This window comes from Nymphalis io, chromosome 10 (genome assembly GCF_905147045.1).
Source record: "Nymphalis io chromosome 10, ilAglIoxx1.1, whole genome shotgun sequence".
Taxonomy (NCBI): domain Eukaryota; kingdom Metazoa; phylum Arthropoda; class Insecta; order Lepidoptera; family Nymphalidae; genus Nymphalis; species Nymphalis io.
In genome coordinates, this window is record NC_065897.1 from 13,475,158 (window position 1) to 13,498,518 (window position 23,361).

Consider the following 23,361-nt stretch of genomic DNA (forward strand, 5'->3'; position numbering starts at 1 on the left):
TTTCAATTATTGCATTATTACATGGAATTAGCATGGTTGTAACAATTATGTGGTAGGTTTCCGCCCACGAAAGTGTTATGTACCCTATGTTTGTACTTCTGACAACATGTATGTAAATTTTCGCGATGATCGGTCGTTCAAGGATCACTGTTCTACGTGACAGCGTAACAAACAAACCAATACCCTCGCTTTCGTATTGTACTGTAATTGTATTATAAATACTAATACATTTCGTACTTATTTTAAATACATTAAAATAACATAAAAACTAGTTTACACAGTTTCCGTTACACTTACACCACGTGACGTGAACGTTCCGAATGTTTAAAAAAAAAACAAACGAAGACAAAACACAGTACATACAGAAGATTAGTGAGATGTTGAGGCGTATAAAGTTACCCTGTCGGGATGCCGGTCTACGAAGATATATGTGTAACGGAACATTATGTATTCACTAATATAAAAATAATAAGTAATTTTTTTATTATTATTACTTTTACAATAATAATAAAAAATTTACTTATTATTTTTAAATTTTCTTTGTATAAGTAACTTAAATATTGTCTGTATTGACTGTTTTGCTTGTATTGACGAAAGGCAATATACATAAAACTTTTGTCTATAATCTGATGCTATTAAGTTGCATGTTTTCTTTAAGTTACATATATAGACAAAATAAAATGAAAACATGACATAAAAGCTTATTATAATTATTAAGCAAAAAAAACTATTAAAACTTTTCCGAACTGAACTGAATGTTGTTGACAATGTACTAAAATGAATAAAATTAAGATTACTAGACTGTTTTGTCACTACACAAATATATCAGAAGTCTTATCCCATGTATACCAACCTCTGAAATTTAATAAAACGTATCATGTTTTCATATTAAATTAAACATTATCAAGTTTTATTAACATCCGTCGTTATTTCCAATTAAAGAAATTAGTCCTTTCTACACATGTACCTTTGTCTATAATTTATTCAAATTGACCGACTAGATGTTGTAATATAACGCTTGTACTTAACTTTTGTCTAACTCACGAAGAAGCTTACCACTCTCTAATTTACTACTGAACGATAAATATTTCTTTGTTATTTTTGCAGAAATGTAATAACAAAACAACTACACAGGTACAGGTCCACCTCTCGAGGGAACAGCCACTTGACAGTTTCATGTGTTCCCACGACCCAGGGATTGATTTGCAGAACCACCTTGGAGGTAACCAAGCGAAATGATCGGATTGACTCGATGACATCTTATTGTGAACATTTCATAGCACAACTATAGACGTGCAAATGGACGTAAGGTGCTAACTTTATTGTTACAGTTCGAATGGATTTTTGAGCAGCGAGCACTTCACATTTCCTGTGAATAGCTACAAATGATTTATAAATGATTATTATTTCAAGTATTTATGCCAAAGTTGACTTTAATTAGATTTACTTTTCTAGATACTTGGTGGTAGGAGAGGAGGGAATCAGGTGTTAGGTATAATATAAAAAGTAGCCTATATCCCTTCTTGATATTCAAGCTTGTTTCATACCAAATTTCATCAAAATATATATATAATATAAATATGTGTATAATACAAAATATGTATATAATATTACGTAGGATAAGGGTCGGAACGTGGCCTGTTTGATGTTTTCGACTGTAAAAAATGTTTATTGCACGAACGTAAGAAGTATTTACTATAAAAGCTGAAAAAACTTATCTAAATGTCTAATTTAAATAGCCGAATATCGACAATACGCGATACTTTAATATAAGTTTTTATTATTTTAACATCATTAAAAATTAAAATTAGTGACATCTATTGTCTGATAGAAAGGTATCTTGTCATAATCGAAACGCCATCTGTTGTTGAATAGAAACATATTTGCAGAAAAATGTTTTTGTCTTAGTTCCTACTCGTTTGACTAGATGTCACTGTTGCATACATTATTGCAAATTTAAAATTACACTTACAATTTATAATAATTGACTTATATCAAGATAAATATATGTATTATTTATATTTAAATAGATATATTTAATATATATAAAAAATTATAGTTATATATAAAAAAGGATAGGACAGCTGATAGGACTTAGGATAGTCAAGTTTTCAGTTAACTAAGTTTTCAAGTGCAAAAAGCCGAGATGGCCAAGTGGTAAGAACGCATGAATGTAACATATGATCGTGGGTTCAAGCCCGGGCAAGCACCACTGAATTTTCATGTGCTTTATTTATTTGTGTTTATGATTAATCTCGTGCTTGACGGTGAAGGAAAACAGCGCGAGGAAACCTGCATGTGTCTAATTTCATTGAAATTTTGCCACATGTGTATTCTACCAAACCGCATTGGAGCAGCGTGGAGGAATAAGCTTCAAACCTTCTCCTCAAAAGGGAGGAGGCCTTAGCCCAGCAGTGGGACATTAACAGGCTGTTACTGTTTAGATATATATTATAGTTTTACATATTTGATCTTAAGTAGCTTTATTTAGAAATATATTACTTTACGACATAACTTGTTGCTCGCTGTGAGTTTCTACTTGTATTCCTTGAGTATCTTTTTTTTCAAGTAAAAATTATTTTACCGATACAATGCTAATTTATCTAATAACAATAATAATGTCCTCCAGTCCGATTTCGGCCACGGCGGCCAATCTCAAGAGAGATTAGCCAACTGCGCTGGAGATATTACAGTGCACAAGTGTGTGCGCAAACACAGGTGCACTCTCGATTCCCTCATTCTCATAATCCGATGGGACGGAAATCCGACACGACCGGAAAGACTTCAGGCGACGGACGCAGGCACGGGAGTGTACACACTTTCAACTTCCAGACTTCGGGCTGCTACTGAGAATTTTCTGACCGAAAAATCTAATAACTTTTATTGGCCAGACCTGGGAATTGAACCCCAGACCTCCGGATCTGCGGCCTTACATTTTTTTTTTATATAGAATAGGAAGGCGGACGAGCATATAGGCCAACTGATGTAAAGTGGTCACCAACGCCCATTGACATTGGCATTGTAAGAAATGTTTACCATCACTTACATCACCAATGCGCCACCAACCTTGGGAACTAAGATGTTATGTCCCTTGTGCCTGTAATTACACTGGCTCACTCACCCTTCAAACCGGAACACAACAATAACAAGTACTGCTGTTTTGCGGTAGAATATCTGATGAGTGGGTGGTACCTACCCAGACGAGCTTGCACAAAGCTCTACCACCAGTTTACCACCACATTGAGCCACTAAACTGCTTCGTTGAGCAGTTAATTTATTTCGTTATATTAATTCCAATTTATCTAATACTCATTACATTTTTAGTGTATTTATTTATAATGTTTGTGAAGTTGGTTGAAACATAGTTTGTATTTCTTGTAGTGCCAATGTTCATAGGCAAAGGTTTGCATATATCCCTGGGGGTGGGTTGTTCACATTTGCTCTCTTGTTCACATTTCCCATCATACAATTAATAACATTTATTTATCTTAATTAATTTAGGTAGGTATAGTAATGTATTGTATATAATTTAATAATTACTATCAATAACAGAGAATAGAACATATTATAAAGGTTTCATTTTAATTAGACAACTTGGTTAACATGGTTACAGATTTATAATATAAATTAATACCATCAGTCGCTTGCATGTATTTCTATAATGTGACTTCCGCATCGCAATTCTAGGAAAATAAAATAAATTATTTATTTAATATTTTGCAAAGGAATGACATGTACATAATGTACAATCTTAAAAAACAGTAAATGTATTTATTACACAAAAATTTAATACAAAATAAACAATAGAGTGCAGTATAGTTACTCTAAATTAAAATCTTAACTAACACATAACAAAGTCATAGTCATGGAAAACAAAGATACATCCATTAAATTATATTTCATAAAATGGCACTTTATAATACAAATTTGATACACAAATTTCATTCGTGTCACATTCAGCATGTTGTGTACATTCAAATCGTCCTCTAAATACAATAAATTAACAGAGCGGCTAGTACCTAGTAACACATTTCTGCCATCGAGTCTATGGGGCATCTTGCAATCTCAAACAAGCTTTCTTTATTTTAATATTAACATCTCTTGTCTGTGTTATTACATATGCCACTGCAAATATTTTATATATTTGACAAATGCAGTACTCATATATTGCAAATATGCAAATTTATTATCTATTTCTAATAAAAAAAATATTTTATTATCTATGTAAAATGTGCATTAATGAGGGCACTTTGAGGGCATCTCAAATGCCAGGGAATCAAATATTTAATAAGACAAGTGGCACACGCCAAAAACAGCTACTAGATGAAAATTCCAATATTGATATACTTGCTCAAAGCTAATAAGTTATTTATAATGTTGGTTAAATGCTAACAGAAAAATTTCCGTTGTTTTAAAGGCTCACTGTCACTGTCACTGTCTGAAAAACAAGCGGCAAAACCACTTCTATCTCTCAAAGAGTCCCTCCGCAATGATACACTAGTTTTGTCCATTAATTTTTTTACATGCCCAATACGTCTAGGAGTTGATGAGTGTAAAGCTGAATCAGGTGCATTATCTTCATTTTTTTTTACACTTTCGTCACTAACAGAGTCTTTACACAAATCTTGTCCACTTTTGTCCCTACATCTCCTGTTGCGGAGACATCTCACTGAGGAATTGTTCACATTCTTACTCCTTTTGGTAGGAGTAGCCATATTTAATGCAACACTCGAACTAACTGGTTCACTTGAATCATTTAACTGCAACATAGAGCAGCCAGACTCTTCAGGCCCCAATCGCTGTGCTATTTTTCGTCCACTCCTTGTCCTAGTCGTAATTCTATCCTGAGAGATTTCTTTCTTATTAGAATTATCTAATCTATTATCTTTGCGACCATTATCTAATGAGTTAAGTTTGGTGCTATTCATTTTAGAGCAGTTTTGTTCAGAGTCTCCCTTCATATTATTCCTCTGTCGCCGAGGGTATCTAGATGTGCCACTACTTTTAGACTGGAATGAGATGTTAAGGTTACTCTTCCCTCCTTGCTTATCTATTTTGTTATTAGATGAACTTCCCTTAGTGTCCATAAACTTTAAGAGGGAAGTACTCTTATTTACTTTGCTAGATTTTTCATTATTTTTGACAGATACAACATTTATAACATTCTGTGAAGAATCTGTGCTGCAATTCTGTACTGTTGTGTCAGGGAGCTGTGTGTTCATTGATTTATTAACACACACTAACATCTTTTCACTCTCAGAAGTTACATTTGGCTTCGCATCCTTCATTAGGTTCCTACTATTTCTGCTTCTCAATTTTCTTGCGGTTTTTGAGGAGTGAACTTTAGTAGATCTTATATAATTAGCAGTAAAACCAGAAACATCACTTAAGTCCTCAAACTGCCCATTAAGTACGACTGCATTTTTGTCTTTATCTGTTTCTACTTTACTTTCCCTTTTCTGTAACTTTCCTTTCTCGTTGTGTTCTTGTTTTTCTTCTTGTGTACCATTATTAACATTCGAATTGAAAATTTCAAAAGAATTATTATGATTCTGTTGAGCTTTTCTGAGGCTTCTTCTCAAGTTTGTGGCTTTTGGTGTCGAAGTTACGAGCTTGTTTTTCTTTTGTGATGTAGTTTGGCAATTTCTTTGCAATTTCAATCTTTTTGTTGTGTTTTGTTGTGGTGAATTTTTAATATTAAAATCAATATTAGAAGCCACTGCCTCTGATTTACAGCTGCTTTGTGCAGGCCTTTGTTTGTCACATTTGGGTGTTTCAAAATACACATGTTGTTGCTTTTCTGTAGAAACTGAATCATCATCCAATAATTTTAATTTTCTTTTCTTTGTTTTTGGTGAAGGCACCTCCTCACAAGGACTTTGAACACTTGCAGGTTTTGTTTTGGAACAGTGAGGTTGATCAATTTGTTTCTTAACAACATTATCATAGTTATACAGGCAAGGAGCTCGTTTTGTATAGACCCAGTATGATATCTCATCCATATTGTTCATAAAGGGATGGTCTGCAGGCTGGACGTTGGCGGTGGAAAGGGGTTGCTCTGGCGGGCAATACGGCACCAGATTGACGCGCATTGAGTGTGAATGATTCGCGTCAGGCACTGAAGTGGCGAACGCCAGCTGCACGAGGTTATCTTGATCAATTCGGCACTTTCGCTTGACTCCACGGCCGCAAGTCGCTGCCGGTAACGTACGCTGTCGCCCATTTTCATCACATTCCATGCACCTGAAAATGTTAACATTTATTTCTATTAAATAACGGCTTATGTTTAATATAATATTGCGTCATTATTATTGCTAGTAATGTTTTTGCTCAAATAATGGTTTAGTGAAACTAGCTTCAAGATCTGTCAACCAAAAGCAACATTATGACGCCGTATTGATGCAAAATGGAAACGACATCAAATTTAATATGTTTACTTACTGTTAAGACAACTGGCCGACAGAATGTATATTATATCTTCTTTCACGTCACCACAAGACGCAAATATTATATTATAAGTTAAGTCAACGTACGTTTTTTAAACGATTGAACTAAACGTAAATGGGTCAGGTAGAAGTCTCTATAAGTATCTATTTACTTGATACTTTTTAATGAAAAACATTCACATCAATCTAAAACACCAAACTCTTTAAAAAAATATTTTATGCATTAGAAATTATCTAATATTTCACAAGAAATAAAAATAAAAAAGAAACATTATTACAGCATTAATTCACAGCAAAGCAAGATTCACAATTGCACAGATTACTAATTACATTTATACAAATGTTTTGTTTCTGCAGATAAAAACATAATAAAAAAAGAAAAAAAAATGTGTTGTTTTAGACAAACTTGAAATTCATAAAATTACTGTGTTTAATATAACTACAATAAACTATTACAGCTAAAATGTAAATCCCTTGTTTTACAGTTTAATGTAAGTAATACTCAACACAGCTAAAGTTTAGATGCTATCTGTTTTATTTAAGTCTGTATAATGTATTGTGTCACTGTCATTTTAGCGAAATTTGCGGGTAAAATTCGTTTTAGGTCCGATTTCATATTGTGATGTTACTTTAGTTTTAGGAAAAATGAACGACGTTCAAAGTATTATTGACCGTCAACTTGGGATTTGTAAGTTCTTGTTTTTGACTATTTAAACAAGTGTTAACTTATTGTTTTTGACTATTTAAACAACAAATGCGCGTTTTTTTCTAGATTCTCGCTTCAACTACGATAATATATTAAAGAGGCTATCGGTACAGAGTGAGGAGTCTTTTTACGGGCTACAGACCGCCAGTTCGCCAGCGAACTTCGATCAAGATCCTCCAATATTTGCATGCCGTTTTTCTGAAGCTCCAGGCTACGAACATATCCTAGCACTTGCTAACGAGGATGGCCGTGTTGCCATTCAGGTAAATATTGTCATCGTAACCTTTTACTGAGTAATCTGTCGAGCTTCTGCTCGACTGTTGCAAAAATTAATAGCTTATTTGCATGAAACATGGGGACTAATTTCACTAATTATTATGATTATTAAATAATTTAATTGCACTTATAAGGATAAAAAGTCAAGACAAGTAATATAAAATATAGAAAAAAAAAACAAAAGATTAAGGATAGTCATACTATATTAACATAATTACGAATTCTAAAATAATGAATGCAGGGGGTGGTCTTATCGCTCAAGTAGTGATCTCTTTCAGACAACCCTGCAGCAAGATACTTGCAGGACATAATGGATGTGTGTATTTTATATAATGCAAGTATAATAACTTGCAATTTATTTATTAATAAATATAAAATAGAATTAGACATAATTAGATATCTGTCAAGAGGTAGTTCACCTCTTGACAGATATCTAATTATGTCTAATATTAAGTCGGTCTTTCAGCGAGGAATATCATTTTGAATTTTATTGTGATGATTATGAATAGATGCCACTGGTAAATCTGTATGGGGATCTATTGCATACATAACATTAATATGTTGTAATACTGTTGTGCAATTACAGACACAAGAAAAACAACATCTTAGATAGCTTTAAAATTTTTATACTATTTACAGTCCCAGTGTTTATGGGTAGGCAGTCTTCATCATTGACAGCATAATGTTATGATAGTAAATAAAAAAATAATACTTAATCTTTTTAGGATACCAGAACACAGAAAACTGCTAGCACACTGGAAGGATTCCAGTGCCACAACAATGCCGTCTTTGACCTCGCATGGATGCCACAGAATATGAAATTTGTTACAGTATCGGGTAAGTCCTGTATAGTCTATTTCAATCACAATAGGACTAACTAAAAACAAACCATAAATTTAAATATTGTAAGTGATTTGCTGATAACTCCACTATGTGATGCACTATGAACCATTTTTGGTTAATATAATTTCATTTCTAATACAGCAATATTCAACTTAACTACTTAATTCAACTTTAATTTTACTTCCGAAAACCTCATAAAGAAAACTGACAATTATTTAGATCTAAACCAAGGACATTTGCTAAATGAATGCTGAATGAATGAATTTATATAATTAAAAAATATATTAATTTAGTTTTGTCACAAGTTGTAGATTTTTTTAAATAGATATTTGTTTAGGAATTTTATTTAATATGTAAGATAAAATAATTGTAAAAAAATAGAAAGTTGCCTAAACATCCCGTATAGATATTATTATCATGTAACATAAGATAACAAAAAGAGAGACTTTTTAAAAATTAACAAGAATCTCAAAGTATACACATTACTTTTATGCATAGCAAAATTCAATTTATAGTTTTGAAAGTAAAACATTCAAGTCTGTGATCTTTCATATAATGAATAGTCATTTGCAACTATCAAAAGTTTTCTACTATGACCTGGCTTTGTTTGAAAGGATTGTGATTGAAACTAATTTTGTACTTTTTATTTATAAAAAAAAAGATCACTTCTTGCCTACTGAGTTTTGTTTTGCCTTCAATATGGACTAAGTGGATTGAATATTATTATTTCAATTTAAAACTTAGGGTAACTTGTTATTTTTAACAATAGTAACAGCCTGTTAACATTCCACTGCTGGGCTAAGGCCTCCTCTCCCTTTTGAGGAGAAGGTTTGGAGCTTATTCCACACACTGCTCCAATGCAGTTTGGTAGAATACACGTGGCAGTATTTCAGTGAAATTAGATACATGCAGGTTTCCTCAAGATGCTTTCCTTCACTGTCAAGCACAAGAATAATTATAATAACAAATTAAGCACATGAAAATTCAGTTGTGCTTGCCCGGGCTTGTTAAGATTCACGCATTCTAACCACTGGGCCGTCTCGGCTATTTTTAACTATATATAATTAAACAAAAAAATAAACGGTAAAATATACATTTCAATAGTTTATTTAAAGTTGGCTAGAAGATAAAATTTTTGTTTAATAATTGTTTTTTTTTAACTAACAATACATATAGCATATCTATTAAAACGTATATAAAATTACCTCCTTATTTAAATCTTAACACCGTAATCGTCGGTCGGACACATTCAGTTCGAGGAAATTAAAAGCAAGCGCCGGATGTACTTCGGGGACAACCGGGGGCATCCAAATAAATAAGTAGGAGCCGACCCACAGTACAAAAACGGCATTCCCGGCAGGCGACCACACGGCGTGCCTGTGGGACGTGGCGGAGGCGGCGCCGCGGCGCGAGCTGGTGTTCTCCAGCCACACGCGCTCCGTGAAGACGGCGGCGTTCCGGCCGACCGACCCGCGCGTGTTCGCCACGGGCGCGCGCGACGGCCGCGTGCTGGTGTGGGACGCGCGCTGCGCCGCGGCGGCGCTCGTGCTGCGGCCCGACCTGTGCCTGGCGGGCTGCCACGCCGTGCCGCCGCGCGCCTCGCCCCGCGCGCGCCGCCCCCGCGCCGACCCGCGCGCGCTCAGCATCACGGGGCTCGCCTTCCGCGACGACCTGGCGCTCGTCTCGTGCGGCGAGTGCGACGGCAACATCAAGGTCTGGGACATGAGGAAGAACTACGGCGTCTACAAGCGCGAGCCGCTGCCGAGGCACTCCATCCCGTACTGCGGCAGCTCCGCGAGGAACGGCTACACGAATCTGATCATCGACGACGCCCGCGTGCGCCTCTACGCGAGCTGCATGGACGACGTCATCTACTGCTTCAACGTGTCCACGTTCGGCTCGCTGCCCGAGCAGCGGTACGTCGGCCACGAGAACAGCACGTTCTACATCAAGACCGGCCTCAGCCCCGACGGCGCGTACCTCGTCAGCGGCAGCAGCGACAAGAACGCGTACGTCTGGAACGTGAAGTACTCGCAGCCGGTCGTGCGGCTGAGCGGGCACCGCGCCGAGGTCACGTGCGCGGCGTGGTGCCAGCGCGGCGACACCAAGATCGTGACGTGCAGCGACGACGCGCGCCACAAGATCTGGCGCGTGGGGCCCGAGGCGCCCGCCGGCGAGCTGGCCGGCCGCGCCGAGCTCACCCCGCGCGCCGACGGCGGCCCGCAGTGGGGCCGCGACCGCACGCCGCACTCGCTCAAGCGCGCGCGCCGCGCCGAGCCCGCCACGCCGGCCACGCCGGCCACGCCCGCCACGCCCGCGTCGCCCGCCTCGCCCGCCGCGCGCGCCGCGCCCGCCGCCAAGCGCGCCGGGCCGCGCCGCTGCCTGGCCGAGCTGCTGGGCGCGCGCGACGCGGACGCGGGCGCCGCGAAGCGCCAGCGGCTGGACGCGCCCGCCGCCGCCGAGCGCGCCGGCCGCCGGCGGGCCCGCGCGCCCTCGCCCGCCGCGCCGCCGGCCAAGAGGAGGCGCTCGCAGCCGGAGCGCGCCGCCGACGCCTGGCCGCCCGGGGGGCCCGCGGGGCCCGCGGGGGGCGGCGCGGCGCTGTCCCCGCGGAGCCCCGCCGCCCGCTCGCCCGAGGGGGAGCCCTGCGGGGCGGTTAAGATCATCGCCTTCACGACGCCGACGAAAGATTTGCCAAATTTCGTTTTAAACGGGGAGGCGCCCCACCTGAGGCTGATGTCGCCGGTCCGGAAGAAGCCGGAGACGACGGACTGGTTGACTCTCATGGTCCGCGAGCGGAGAGGTAAGGCTTCGGACGCTACCGACAAGCCGAGCGTTGCAGCACCGTCTAGTCCGAAGGAAAACATGCCCGTGCGTAGGAACTCGGTTACGGACAAAATGACTAAATCCAGTACTAAGAGTAGAACTTTACTCAAATATTTCAGTGTCGCCAGAAAAGAAAAATAAAAAAGCTGTAAAAGTTGATTTATTTTAATCGCTAATATAAACGTTACAATAACAGAATATTAGCTTTTAGATTCACGACAAACATCACTGTGACACGACACTGGTATTTGACAATTTTTGCATTAGTCTATGTGACTGCGGCCTCTGAGAGCAGAGCACTGTAGGGAGAGTTGGATTGCCATATATGTGTTGCTCTAGTTTGTTCAGACTGCTCATAGCTAACTAAAAACACATCTCTATTAGATTAAAAAAATACATGTTTTTCAACAATTTCTTACAAGACAAAATTAAACATTCAATTGTTTTTCAAATTCTATGCTATTCATATTCTCAATTCTACATTATATAATAGTAACGATTTGTTTTAAGGAGGTCATCTAATGTAGGTAATTTCATAACATATCCATGCCGAAGGGATCAATGTTCAAGTTATATATTAAAGAAATAATTATAATTGACTGGCTCATCGGTTTAGTGGCTAATTATTAGGCTGCATAATAATATGCCGAGGCCATGGGTTTAAAGCCCAGGTTGTTATCTGTCAAAGCAATCTCAGCAGCAATGTTAAAACTCCCCGTATAGCATGTACAGCTGTCTGTACAGCACCTACGCCTGAACTCCCCGCGTCCCATCGGAGTACAAGAGTGAAGGAATAGACAGATCTCTTGTGCCAGTCTGGTCCCCCTTGAGAATAGTCAGAGTCGCTCACAGAGTCGGAGACTTCTTAAATAAAAATGCATACTTAGTTTGTTTTTGTATTCTTTGAAGTTATTTAAGAATCAGTTTTTTCTTCTTCAAATTTTGTCAAATGTCACTGAGATATCACATAAGTAATTATAAAGATGATAGTTCAAAATGTAATGATAGTTTTAGATTCTTTAGTTATATTATAGAAATAATTATATGTAAGTTTTAAAGCATAATTTCTCAAGTGCTTCATGCATAGACTGATATATTATTAAAAAAATTTGACGTGTAAAAAAAAATAATTATGTTTTTTAATCTGTCTTATTTTTTATCTATCAACATTCGTTGTAATAGTTAATTAGTCATTTAATGAATTTCTCTATGTAATAAGATCGTGTTTATTATTGATATATTTGTGATAATGTTACCTTTTGAAGTAAAGGAAATTAAATTTTAATAGTATTTTATTTTCTATAACCACGGGTGTAATAAAACAACAATTAAGATGTGCCATTGCTCACTCTTTATTACGCTTGTTAATTCAGTATATAAAAACATAATATAAATGATCTTGTAAATATCACCATCGAGTGTCGGGCCGGCCGTCACTGCGGGCCGCTCCGCGCGGAACACGTCGAGAGGCAAACATTTTAATTTCTCGAAATCTTAGGTACAATTTACAAGTGAAACTCCGTAAAAATCGTTTAATTTCTCCTTTTCAAAAAATATTTGAGAAAGTTATTATTCGCAAAAATAAAGTCGACGCCTCTGCGATGTGTTCAGCAGTGGAATGGTTTGCCTGAAGTATTGTATAAAAACGATGCGACCGCCGCAGTCGGGAGGTCGGGGCTCGCAGTGACGGGTCGGTTCACAGGTCACAGGTCACAGGTCGGGGAACAACATGGACGAGTCAGTAACGAAACTTAAGCAGAAATAAAATAACACAATAAGAATTGTTAACAGAAGAGCGGGCGCCGGGCGCCTCCGCCATACAATTTGTTATACCTACTACATCTAGGACTGCACTTAAACCCTACGTAACTTAACACTATGTACATACGATCTTTATCCAAGCGATTTTTAAAAAAAGTCTTAGTACTTTTATCGTATTAATTTGAAAATTTGTTAAATGTCTTTATCGTTAAATTCACTGTATCCACTCGCACCACATTTTTATTATATTTTTTCTTCATTTTCGTTTATAACACAACAAGAGTAACAGAATTAGCCCAGCTAAATAAACTACTAACATAAGTTACAACTAGGTACAACCGATATATCGTACGAACCGAGCGCCCATGACAATGACGTCACGTCCCGTTCCGTCGTTCGCAGCCGACGGCCACAGGCATAGCGCACGAAAAGCAGCATCGTGTTCGTATCAATTGACATTTTTAAAATGATAAAAATATTTTGATAATCTATTAAGGAATCACGTGCGGCTCGACCGGCAGTCGTATGGAGAGACTCCCGACAGCGGTCGAGCCGCTCATCGTCATTCGAGATCAAAAGCCGAGGCGATTCTAATGATACGTCACCTCTTATAATCCGTTTCACGCGATGCGGGTCTCGCCTGCCACGATTATACCCAGTGACATTCCACGCGCACAGAATTACGAAGTAAAGTCTAAGTAACGTACACGTTCAATATATAAATTTATACGCGTATCTAACGCCGCGCGTCTACACTAGAAACATTTAATTCACAAGTAATATTATCGACCGGCCGGTAGAAAACGATTCCCATCGGAGAAACCCGCACCTCGTGAAAGCCTTTAAAACTTTGTCACATCGACAAATAGGGCAACGTCAGACCGTCACGGCGACAGTTTAAAATGATAATCCGTGTGTAACTAGCGATGGCCTCCTTTTAATACAATTGGACCCGCGTGCGCTGCGATCCCGCCGCACGAGGTCGCACGAGGTCACACGAGGCCGCACGAGAGGTAGCGTCCGACTACTGATACAAACATCCGAAACCGATCAAGAGTGGCAATAATTTAAACACAGTATTCAAAACGAGTAAATATTTCCAAAAACTACATTGGGTCGGCAACGCGGGGCGGCCGCGCTTCGATACAATAGTATTAGTAAGTTTGTACTTTGATCATTATTTGAGTGCAACGTAAGGAACTCCAACACCGGAGCGTCGTTGCGCTCTGCCGACTCCGAGACGGGTCCGGCTAGTCCGACGTCCGTCCGGCCCCGCAGCTCAGGGGCGGGCCGCGACGGAGATGGGTATCGGAATCGTTTTCTTATTGCGCTAAGTGGGTAGTGGTAGTGTAGAGTAAATACGGTCAGCGATGCTCGGCTTCAGCGGCGCGCGAGGGGCGGGCCGACTCTCCTCCTGTGCACACACACGTTACGGGTAACCGGAGCACTGCACCTGCGTTGCGGTTTCAAGACTTGAATTAATTCATCGATTGCAATAGAATGGTAATGATAATCGGACACGACCCGAAAGAGTACAAGTGCAGAACCAACGGCTTAACGTGCTTTCCGAGGCACGAGAGTGTACAAACTTCCAGACTGTCACGAGAATTTTCGACAGAAAAACTCAATAACTTTTTATTGATTCGATCTGGGATTTGAACCCAGGACAGGTCTGCGGCCATACATGTAGCCACTAGACCAACAAGGCAGTGTTTCTTACTATGCCAATGTCCTTAAGCAAAGGTGACTTATCATCAGTCGTCCCATTTGTCCGTCTGCCTTCGGCCTATAAATACAAAACATATTTTTTCATTAAAGCTAATTGATCAGATCGTACAAATTTCGTACAGAATATGAGGTAAAGTCGTCGCACTCTAACCCGCGGCTCGTGTTCAGGGCGGCCGCCATCACCAGCAGAACACGGACAGCTCCCCGCCGTGCGCGCCGCCCACCGCGCGCCACGAGCGCACGCCGCCGCCGCCCACCTTCAGCTGCAAGAACGGCGCTCGTCACACCCAGTGCACGGCAGAATAGCGAAACGATCGGTTACGTTTTGGTTATGTGCTATAATTAATTTAGATACGCAGCCGGTGAGAGAACATTTGAAATGGTTAAGAAAATGGCGAAGTAATACGGAGTCGTTTCTATTTCCATAATAACTCACGGAGCTCGGCGCGATTTGTGTTCTTAATTACATCAATCATACGATCATGAATTAATTAATTAAATTGGCACTAAGCACGACCGACGGATCGTTTAGAGTATACAAAAAATTAATCAATAAAATAAAACAATAATGTAGAATCGATAATAAGGTGTCAATTAAAGAGTACGATTATGGCGAAAGACGTAAGATGATGTACGTATGTAGTTGTGGTAGCTCGCGGTGAGAATATTAAGTAGCGTCGGATACGCACACATCGAAGATTAATAATGAATGTGTTGGGTGCAATTAGCGATGGCGATGGCGATGATGCAACACTCGTTCGCTGTAACAACCTACGATCCCTTTTATGTCAGTCAACTGATATCTGCCAGTAATAAAATGTATCGAATAGTAACTATAGCTACTGCTACTGCTTCGTATGCTCGAGTCACATCACACTATACGCTACGCTACGATTCGATATCGAACGCGGCTTCGAGCGATCTAGATAAACTTCAACAAACGAGGCACCGTAAACTCGCTGGAAATCTTACGATCGACATTTTCCGCAAGTCAATCACCGTATAAAAAGTTGAACCGTATGCGGGTAGAAAAACAGATTCAGCATCAATAATGCATCGAAAACGCTCATGTCCATACCGGGCGAGATAAAAAGTGCGTTTTCATTCCACGTCGGGCTATGTAGGGGGAGGCGGTCTGCGCGCGCAAGGCCCGCCGCCATTGACGAGCGCTCAATGGCGCGGCGCGTCGCCCCATTGAGACTCACTCCAGGGCTGACCCGAGGACGTGACTGATATATTTAATAGTGTATTTTCCGTATACTTGGGAGAGTTCAGGACTTAGTCTACGAAGTTGAATGGTTTCGTACAATTTATTTACTCATAAGAATATAAAATTTGTTCGTTTGTTACTATGTTCTTTCAAAAGACGATTATTGTATTTTGTGGTTTTGTTTACGTATGTAATTAGTTAATATTTATTACCATTTTAAGCTCATGGAGTAAAATAATCGACAGTAAAGCATAATCAGTCTTTTATCAACGAGATATGCAACGGAAATGATATTTACATTATCGGTGATCGTACCACTGTTGAATAGTAATTGGTAACGCTTTGTCGCAACAGTTACAAATTTGGTCAACGATCACAAATTACTATTTGATATAATATTATATTTGATTTGATATATTTTTTTTTATTAAATATTGAATTATGTGAACCTAGGCAGTATCAAAGTCAGTGGTCTGTATATCTTGCCAACCAGCGAAGCTTAACCGGTACAGCTTGCGAAAGTAGACACAAGTTAGCGTTAAAGTTTTGAATGTAGTTATTCCAAGTGACTCTATAGCAATTTAGCAATTTTCTGCGTAAACATGGCGGTCCAAGTATATCATACTTCGCGTCTACTATTTGCGACTTCTGGTAACTTTGGATTTGAATATATATGAGTCTGATACTATGATACTACTCGTATGTTCATTTGGTTAGTCAATTTTTGTCAGATGGTCTCTAGTTCCATCGTGTGGCGGCAACGTAACATTCTGATTATCGATTCGATAATTTTGTTTATTATTATTTTTAAACATAAATCAATTTGTGGGATTGTAGACACATAATAAATATTAAGACAAAATATGAAGTTTCGAAATAAAATATTAAGTCGAGTAGAGTGGAAAGGACTAATATGATTAATATTATTAAGAAATAGATGCCAAACTTTAGGCGACGAGTGATGACTCATCATCAGGCGCCAGTTTCCTGTTGAAAGATTATAAATACTAAACATGTATTTTAGTTTATTTCACTTAAATAAAAATTGTAATAAAACGTGTAAATATGTATTTGGTTACATAATTTATAATATACAAAAGCCACAAAATAAAGCCATTGGCGTCTTTTCCAAATTTAAAGCAAGGTTTTTCCTATACTAGTGTATGTATCTGTAGAAAACTATTGATGACAACGATTATCTTTTAAAAAATACATATATTTTTGCCATTAATGTTTTTAAGAAGTTATAAACAAGTTAATTAAATATGATGAAGTAGTTCACATATTTATTTTATAACGCATTTAAAGCTAACTTTTACGTAATCTGGAACAGTTACGTTCTAAGGCAGAAGTGGAAAAGTGAATAACCAAATGGACAGAGTATAATTTAATTTTAGGTGGCAAAGGATTAATCGGTATTACCAATATCGAGGCATATATTTTATACTGTTACTACACTGACAAATCTCCTCTCACACAGTTAAACGTGTACATTACATTCAAAACAACTCAAAGCGTTTTAACTTTGTGCAGTGGTTAGTGGAGGCCGGTAAATACCCTGACGAACCTGCAGTGTAGTAGACACTAGCCGCTACCTGTCCAGTGCCAGTAATTATATTTTCAGCCAAGGTATGAAGCAAAAATGAACTATCGAGAAGAACCGGCAAGAAAGGAATAGCGCCTATGTAAATATGTAATCGTTATATTTTCGAATATAAATAATGATTTATTGGACCGGCTCGTCCCACATTAAAAGCCATCTTATACAACATACAGGCCACGCGAATGCTCTTGCACTATTTACATGAGATAATGAGATTGAGCTGTTTTGAGTAAACCCGCCCGAGGCCGGCCGTCCGCCGCGGTCGGAGACCCCGAGATAAAAGCCGATAGCGCCGTGAAAACTCTACGACTACGTTTTTTGATTTGGGTAATAAATATATATAAAGATTTTATAATAGATTTACTACTAGTAGTTAAGAGACTCGACTTCGAAAGAGTAAATTACAATTCTATCCCGGGATGATAAAGGAAGCAGGTACATATTATAATACAATCGATATCGACCCCAGCGATCTATTCGCCCGTACTGTAACTAATACTTTTAGGAACATCTCGCACGGTTTTTTCGTTCGTTTATTAAAACACCTTGTAATATCTCTAATACTACTATACATTTTTTATACACAAAATTAATTTAATTAAAATCATATTTTCGCATTTAATTGTATTGTGACGTTAATTGCTAAATTAACGACATATAAGTATCTATTAGTTTCCCAGCGTTCGCTCGTTGCACGGCCAAAAAGTTTCTCTCAGACTGTGATGACATAATAAGCTATATCACAAAGACTATGTAACGTAATATATACTAAAATACATAGCTTTTGCCATTCTAAAACTAAAAAGTTATTTTAATATTAGTATAAAGTATAAACGCGTCTTCGTTTTTGTTCGCTTGTTGTGACGTATGTATATATTTAAAAATTTATATTATAAAAAAAAATTAAGCACATGAACTCAGTGATACTCGCCCAAGTTTGAAACCGTAATCTTTAATTTATGGTCATGAGTTCTAGCCATTAGGTCACCTCGGTTTTTAGCATTAGTAAAAATGTTAATTTACATACAATATATAAAGGAAGAAACTTTTACTCAATCAGGGCTAACAACTTAAAAAAGGCTAAAGTATGAGAAATGCCCCACTTTTTTTTTTATTTCGCTTATCCTAAGATAATTATATCATAATTATATCGAAATATTTATATAATTACGTTTTATAAATGAATTAATGTTAGTTGAATAATACCACAATAAAACAACGATTGTAGCGTAGTATATAGCGTGCAAATAACAAGTTTTCGCGTTTAGGGCGTAATTATTCTTACAGATGCAAACTGCAACAATCAAAGAGCAATTACCTGATGTATTTTTAATTTAAACCAATACATTCATTATTGCCATTATAGCTTGCCATACAATGTGCAAGATAATAGTTACTCTTGAGTAACTATGAAAAGCAGAATTGTTAATAATTTAAGACTTCCGAAATCGTAGAACCAACATGAACACCAGCAAAATTATAGACACGAGATCCTGTAGCCTGTGTAACTATTACCTAAGGCCCCCGACGCACAGTCGGGTTGCGCCTTTCACATGAATATTATTGATATTATCCTGTTTCCTGCATTAGCGGTTCTATGAATCTGATAAGCAAGCAATTACTAGACTATTACAAGTTTAAAGAACTACTTATTTATCTATAATCTTAATAATTATAATAATTCTTTGTTTCACTTTTTAACTAAAAAGCATTGCAAAATTATTTCGCGCGATAATGAAACATTAAATATATATGTTCTTGTTATGACGATACGGTAACATTCAATTAACAAACAACAATATGTACGACGTATATTAAAATCAAAATGTAACAATTCATTTTTTAATGGATAATTTTTACGTGATTTCTTTAATGATTATGAAATTTCATAGTGTGTATTTAAATGAACATTAGCTGTTATATATATGTACGCGCTTCACTGCCTGCCTGCTCGATCCGCGGTGCTAAGGGTTATGCAAATTGAGTTCAACCATCTTTACCGATTAGAAGACACCCGTCTGAGCGAAGTTTAGCCATTTTATTCTCAAACCTTTCATTATGATAATTGAATTAAACTTCGAGAACAATTAAAACGGTTTGATAATTAATAATTTAATATCTCGTTGTTATAAAATATCTCGATAACTACACAATTACATAAAACACCATAAAGAATAAATTTCCATGTTTGGATGTCTACAAGTCGAGCGTCCTGTGTAGGTACACCCCGCAGGAGCCAACGTCGGCAGGCGTGGGAACACGGTGCATGTGCTAGCTCATTATGCGGCATCATGCACTGCACTTGTGTAAGCCCGACGTGCCCCTCCGCCCTCCCCGTATACCCGCAACACAGACGTGTATCGGGAATTTAATTATACGTTTATTTTTGCATTTAAGTAGAAATAAATACAGCAATATGACAGAGAAAATTACTTCAAACAGTGACAAGGAAATGTTTTATTATTATAAATAAATAAATAAATAAATTATTTACATGTAATAATTATTTTGGTGGTACATCCACCAATTTGGTTTGATTAAGTATTGACGAAAAAAAATTAGCTTTAAGTTTTTTTTAATGCTGAAATCTATGATTAAGTTCGAAACTAAGATTGTACTCGCAGTGTACGGGGCCAGTGGAAAAATCAGATAACATTTTATTTAAAGTTGAAATTGATCGAAATAAAAGAAATGAAAGCTCAGCGTAAATCACATTCGTATCACTTATGGCGTCGCGACACGTGTTCGATTGCAATCGGAGGCTGCATCACGTGTTTAAATTATCTTTCAAAATGAAACGGCTGAAGAGTAAAATATTACCGCCGCCTGGGAGTGCCGACTATTTTTCCATATATATTAGAGTAAAATGGGCTCTGGTGCCGTTTAGGTCTGGACTAACGATGTCCAATAGTATCGACGATGTTCGTCGGAGGAGCTGCGCCATACCTGCTGCATCTTATCGAAGTCTAACGCGGGGCGGTGCCGGCGCGGCGGCGGCAGCGGCAGGCGGCGCCGGCGCGGCGACACGGGCGTGCGGCCGACGCACGCGCAGCCGTCGCCCGCCACGCTCGCGCCGCCCACTGCGCGTCTGGGCTTGAGCGCCTCCAGTGGTGGCGACGTGCGGAACCGCACCGGGGTTTCCACCTGCAATATTGTTTGCCACATTCGTCTCGCTTGATACAGTCGGTAAATGTGTCGGTAATGTCTCCGCCCAGCCGTGGAAGGGCAGACATCGTCTTCCCTTTAGGACTTTAGACTCTTCATTTTGTTTTCGGTGGTGACAAATGATACGATGCCACAATCTTTTTAAGATAAAAACTTCAATTAGATTTAAAGTGTTTATAAATATAAGTATTTATAATATAGTATTGATAATGCGACAAGAAATGAAAAATAAGAGCGTGAAATATGCTTTGGTCAGATTTCTACTCGAAGTGCACGGTTAGTCCATGCGATGCAATAATGCAAGTTAGATGGCGAACCTTTGTGTCGTCGTCGTCCGAGGAAGGCGCCCTCGCAGCGAGCTCGTCATCGAGGTAGGTTTCCGCTGGCCAGCGACGCTTTTCTGGTGCAGTGCGTGCCGGTGACGAGGCTCCCCTCCGTCGGCCTTCGCCTCTCGCTGCCACAGTGGACGACCCCGCAGGACTGCCATTGATGACCTGCACCAGTCTCCTGTCACTTCTTAATCGTGTCTTCGTCGTGATTACTGATTGTTGTATACCATCTAGATTATGCGATCAGTTGACCATCGAGGTAATGTCACATACATCGAGGTGTGTGTCAGAAACAAGTCATCGGGAGAATCATGAAAGCGTTTGCATTTGGATGTAATGAAATCATTAAACATGCAATTTTAGTAATAAAATAAAGATGGGTTCGTTACACTCATTCGTACGCAATCATTTGAGTGTTATTTAAATGCAAGACTGGGCACACGAGAACGAATAATCTAGAGAGCAGACCAAAGCCAAGCTTTCGTAACGGGATGCGGTCCGACAACAAAAAATCGTCCCTCGAGTCGATGCAATGCCGTCGTGAATGAAGGAGAGTTGTTTCGCTAGATAGGGGGACGCGGGTCGGAGGGTAGAGGGAGGGGGCGCGGCAGAAAGGAAAGAAAAGCGCGGTAGTTAAAGGCGGGCACTCGGCTCGCGATGTCTTCGCTGAATATTTCAGCATGTAATTGCAGAACTCGCAACTCTCGTCCATCAAAGCGTCGTGTCATTACACGGCTGAATTAATGGCCGGAGTTGTCCCCCTCCATGCCACACCCTCCCACGAAGATAAAAAAACAGCTGGCAATGGCTGGCGAAAACGACGGCCTAATGCTGCGGCCGGCCGCTCATTTATTATGGATGCGAAAGTCCATGCGAAAAAAACCACACAGCCTTTGCAGCGACTCGCTCTCTCGGCCGAGGGCTGGATGGGGTTTAATGGAATCGCATAAATTACTAGGAGATTATGGGCGCGCTTAACTGCTGATAAAGCTGATAAAACCTTTTTCGATCACTCGTGTTAACGGTTATGCTGACGTTTGGTACCTACCGCGCCCTTTTACCGGCGCGTCATAAGCGTTTTATGGATCACGAGTATTTCCTTTTAGAGATTTTGAAATATCTAACGATAACCGTCGCCGAGCTAAATATATAATTACCTAGCGTATATATCGTATCTATAGTATCTACTCTCTATACAAATTTGTAGCAAAGTCACCGATCGCGTATCGACGTAGTGAAATTAAGAGCGAGTCGAGTAAAACTTCAGTAATTTGCAGCGGAGTCGCTCGACTCGTACGCTATAGATCAGGGGATAGCTGTAGGCGGCGAAGCGTCGCGACGCGGCGCGTCTCGGCCGCCCGAATATCACGGTTCAGTGGAACACAAAGAGATCATCCGACTACACTAATCTCGCTGCAAATTTTAGTTAGCTAAAAATTACCCGTACAAGTACCTACGTTGCCGGTTTAAATTAAATGAGTTTCAGAGCTCTTTGATGCGCTAAATAAAATGAGTAACGTTCAATGGGTGAAGTAGACGAGATAAACTCAGTATTGGTACCGGAAGCAGGGTTGGTGACGACAAATACAGCCATTGTTATTACTTGTTCTGACTATTTATTTTAGATTGATTAAACTTATTCATATCATTCCCACCATAGATTTAGATTGAAGTCATATAGAACAAAAATAAAATACAAGTAATGGCGAGTTTTCCATAACGTTGTTCAAAGTTTTACATATGAAGTGAGATGCCTCCGAGAGGATAGGGAACGTAGCCGAGGCACAGCCGAGACCGAACGCCGCGTTACATCACACGATCCACTACTTTCATAAGGAACCTATTGTCCGTTTACTCCTTACAATTAAAACATGGCACAAACAAAAGAATTTCTAATTTCCAGCCAAGCGCATGATAAACAAATGCTATGTAGGAGGCAGACGAAAAATGGAAAACCTTGACTGTTTTGTCTCATCGCAACAAAACGAATGAAATAGCTCGGAATGAAGATGAAGAACGAAAAAGCAAGGAAGCTTGCTGTTTGTATACATCTGTATCACTTGTTATAAGCGGAGAGGAAAACATTTCGAGAATGGCTCAGTATTAGGTACCTACTTAGATCAGTGACAAACAAGTCGCCATATCAAATATACTTATATCGTATTCTGAATAATCTTGTGAGCATTTTAAATTATTAAACTTTATCATATTATTTTATAGGCCACTGGATATAGCCGTAACGAAGGTACGATAAAACCGCACGCTGTTAAACAGTTCGTGATAACGTCGATCTTAGCGAACAATATACAATATACTTACATAGAGGCCAAGGTCAGTTTATTTATATTTCGCCAATTTCATTTTTGTTTATTATTATATAGAGTTGTTTCTCAGTAACCAGTTTTTCATCGGCTTAGAAAACTCAAGGTTATATTTTACATTTAAGAAAGTTAACTATATCAATATGTTAT

The 23,361-nt window shown here is 39.0% G+C and overlaps 3 protein-coding genes across 12 annotated transcripts in view; 1 reads left to right on the plus strand and 2 right to left on the minus strand.

The window, feature by feature from the left end:
- Positions 1-3,598: 3,598 nt before the first annotated feature.
- On the minus strand, positions 3,599-6,742 carry LOC126771452 (putative uncharacterized protein DDB_G0282133). Its single transcript, XM_050491343.1, has 2 exons — positions 6,442-6,742; positions 3,599-6,243 (listed from the first exon to the last, which is right to left on the minus strand). The coding sequence occupies exon 2, from the start codon at positions 6,237-6,239 to the stop codon at positions 4,389-4,391; it is 1,851 nt and encodes a 616-aa protein (XP_050347300.1). The 5' UTR covers positions 6,240-6,243; positions 6,442-6,742; the 3' UTR covers positions 3,599-4,388.
- Positions 6,743-7,004: 262 nt separating this feature from the next.
- Positions 7,005-12,059, plus strand: LOC126771417 (protein lethal(2)denticleless). Its single transcript, XM_050491285.1, has 4 exons — positions 7,005-7,134; positions 7,219-7,415; positions 8,154-8,265; positions 9,632-12,059. The coding sequence occupies exons 1-4, from the start codon at positions 7,092-7,094 to the stop codon at positions 11,233-11,235; spliced, it is 1,956 nt and encodes a 651-aa protein (XP_050347242.1). The 5' UTR covers positions 7,005-7,091; the 3' UTR covers positions 11,236-12,059.
- A 363-nt stretch (positions 12,060-12,422) lies between these two features.
- Positions 12,423-23,361, minus strand: part of LOC126771484 (uncharacterized) — a 45,080-nt gene continuing 34,141 nt past the window's right edge. For 4 of the 10 annotated variants that reach the window (XR_007669540.1, XR_007669537.1, XR_007669538.1 and 1 more), the window contains 4 exons: positions 20,879-21,120; positions 20,343-20,540; positions 14,704-14,846; positions 12,423-14,308 (listed from right to left, as the gene is read on the minus strand). Coding sequence is in view for 2 of the 10 variants with exons in the window: in XM_050491382.1 (XP_050347339.1) it covers positions 14,763-14,846; positions 20,343-20,540; positions 20,879-21,055 (459 nt within the window). In the remaining 8 variants the exon portion in view is untranslated. The remainder of the gene's footprint in view (positions 14,309-14,703; positions 14,847-20,342; positions 20,541-20,878; positions 21,121-23,361) is intronic. The other 6 variants (XR_007669536.1, XR_007669534.1, XR_007669541.1 and 3 more) reach the window with 4 other exon arrangements.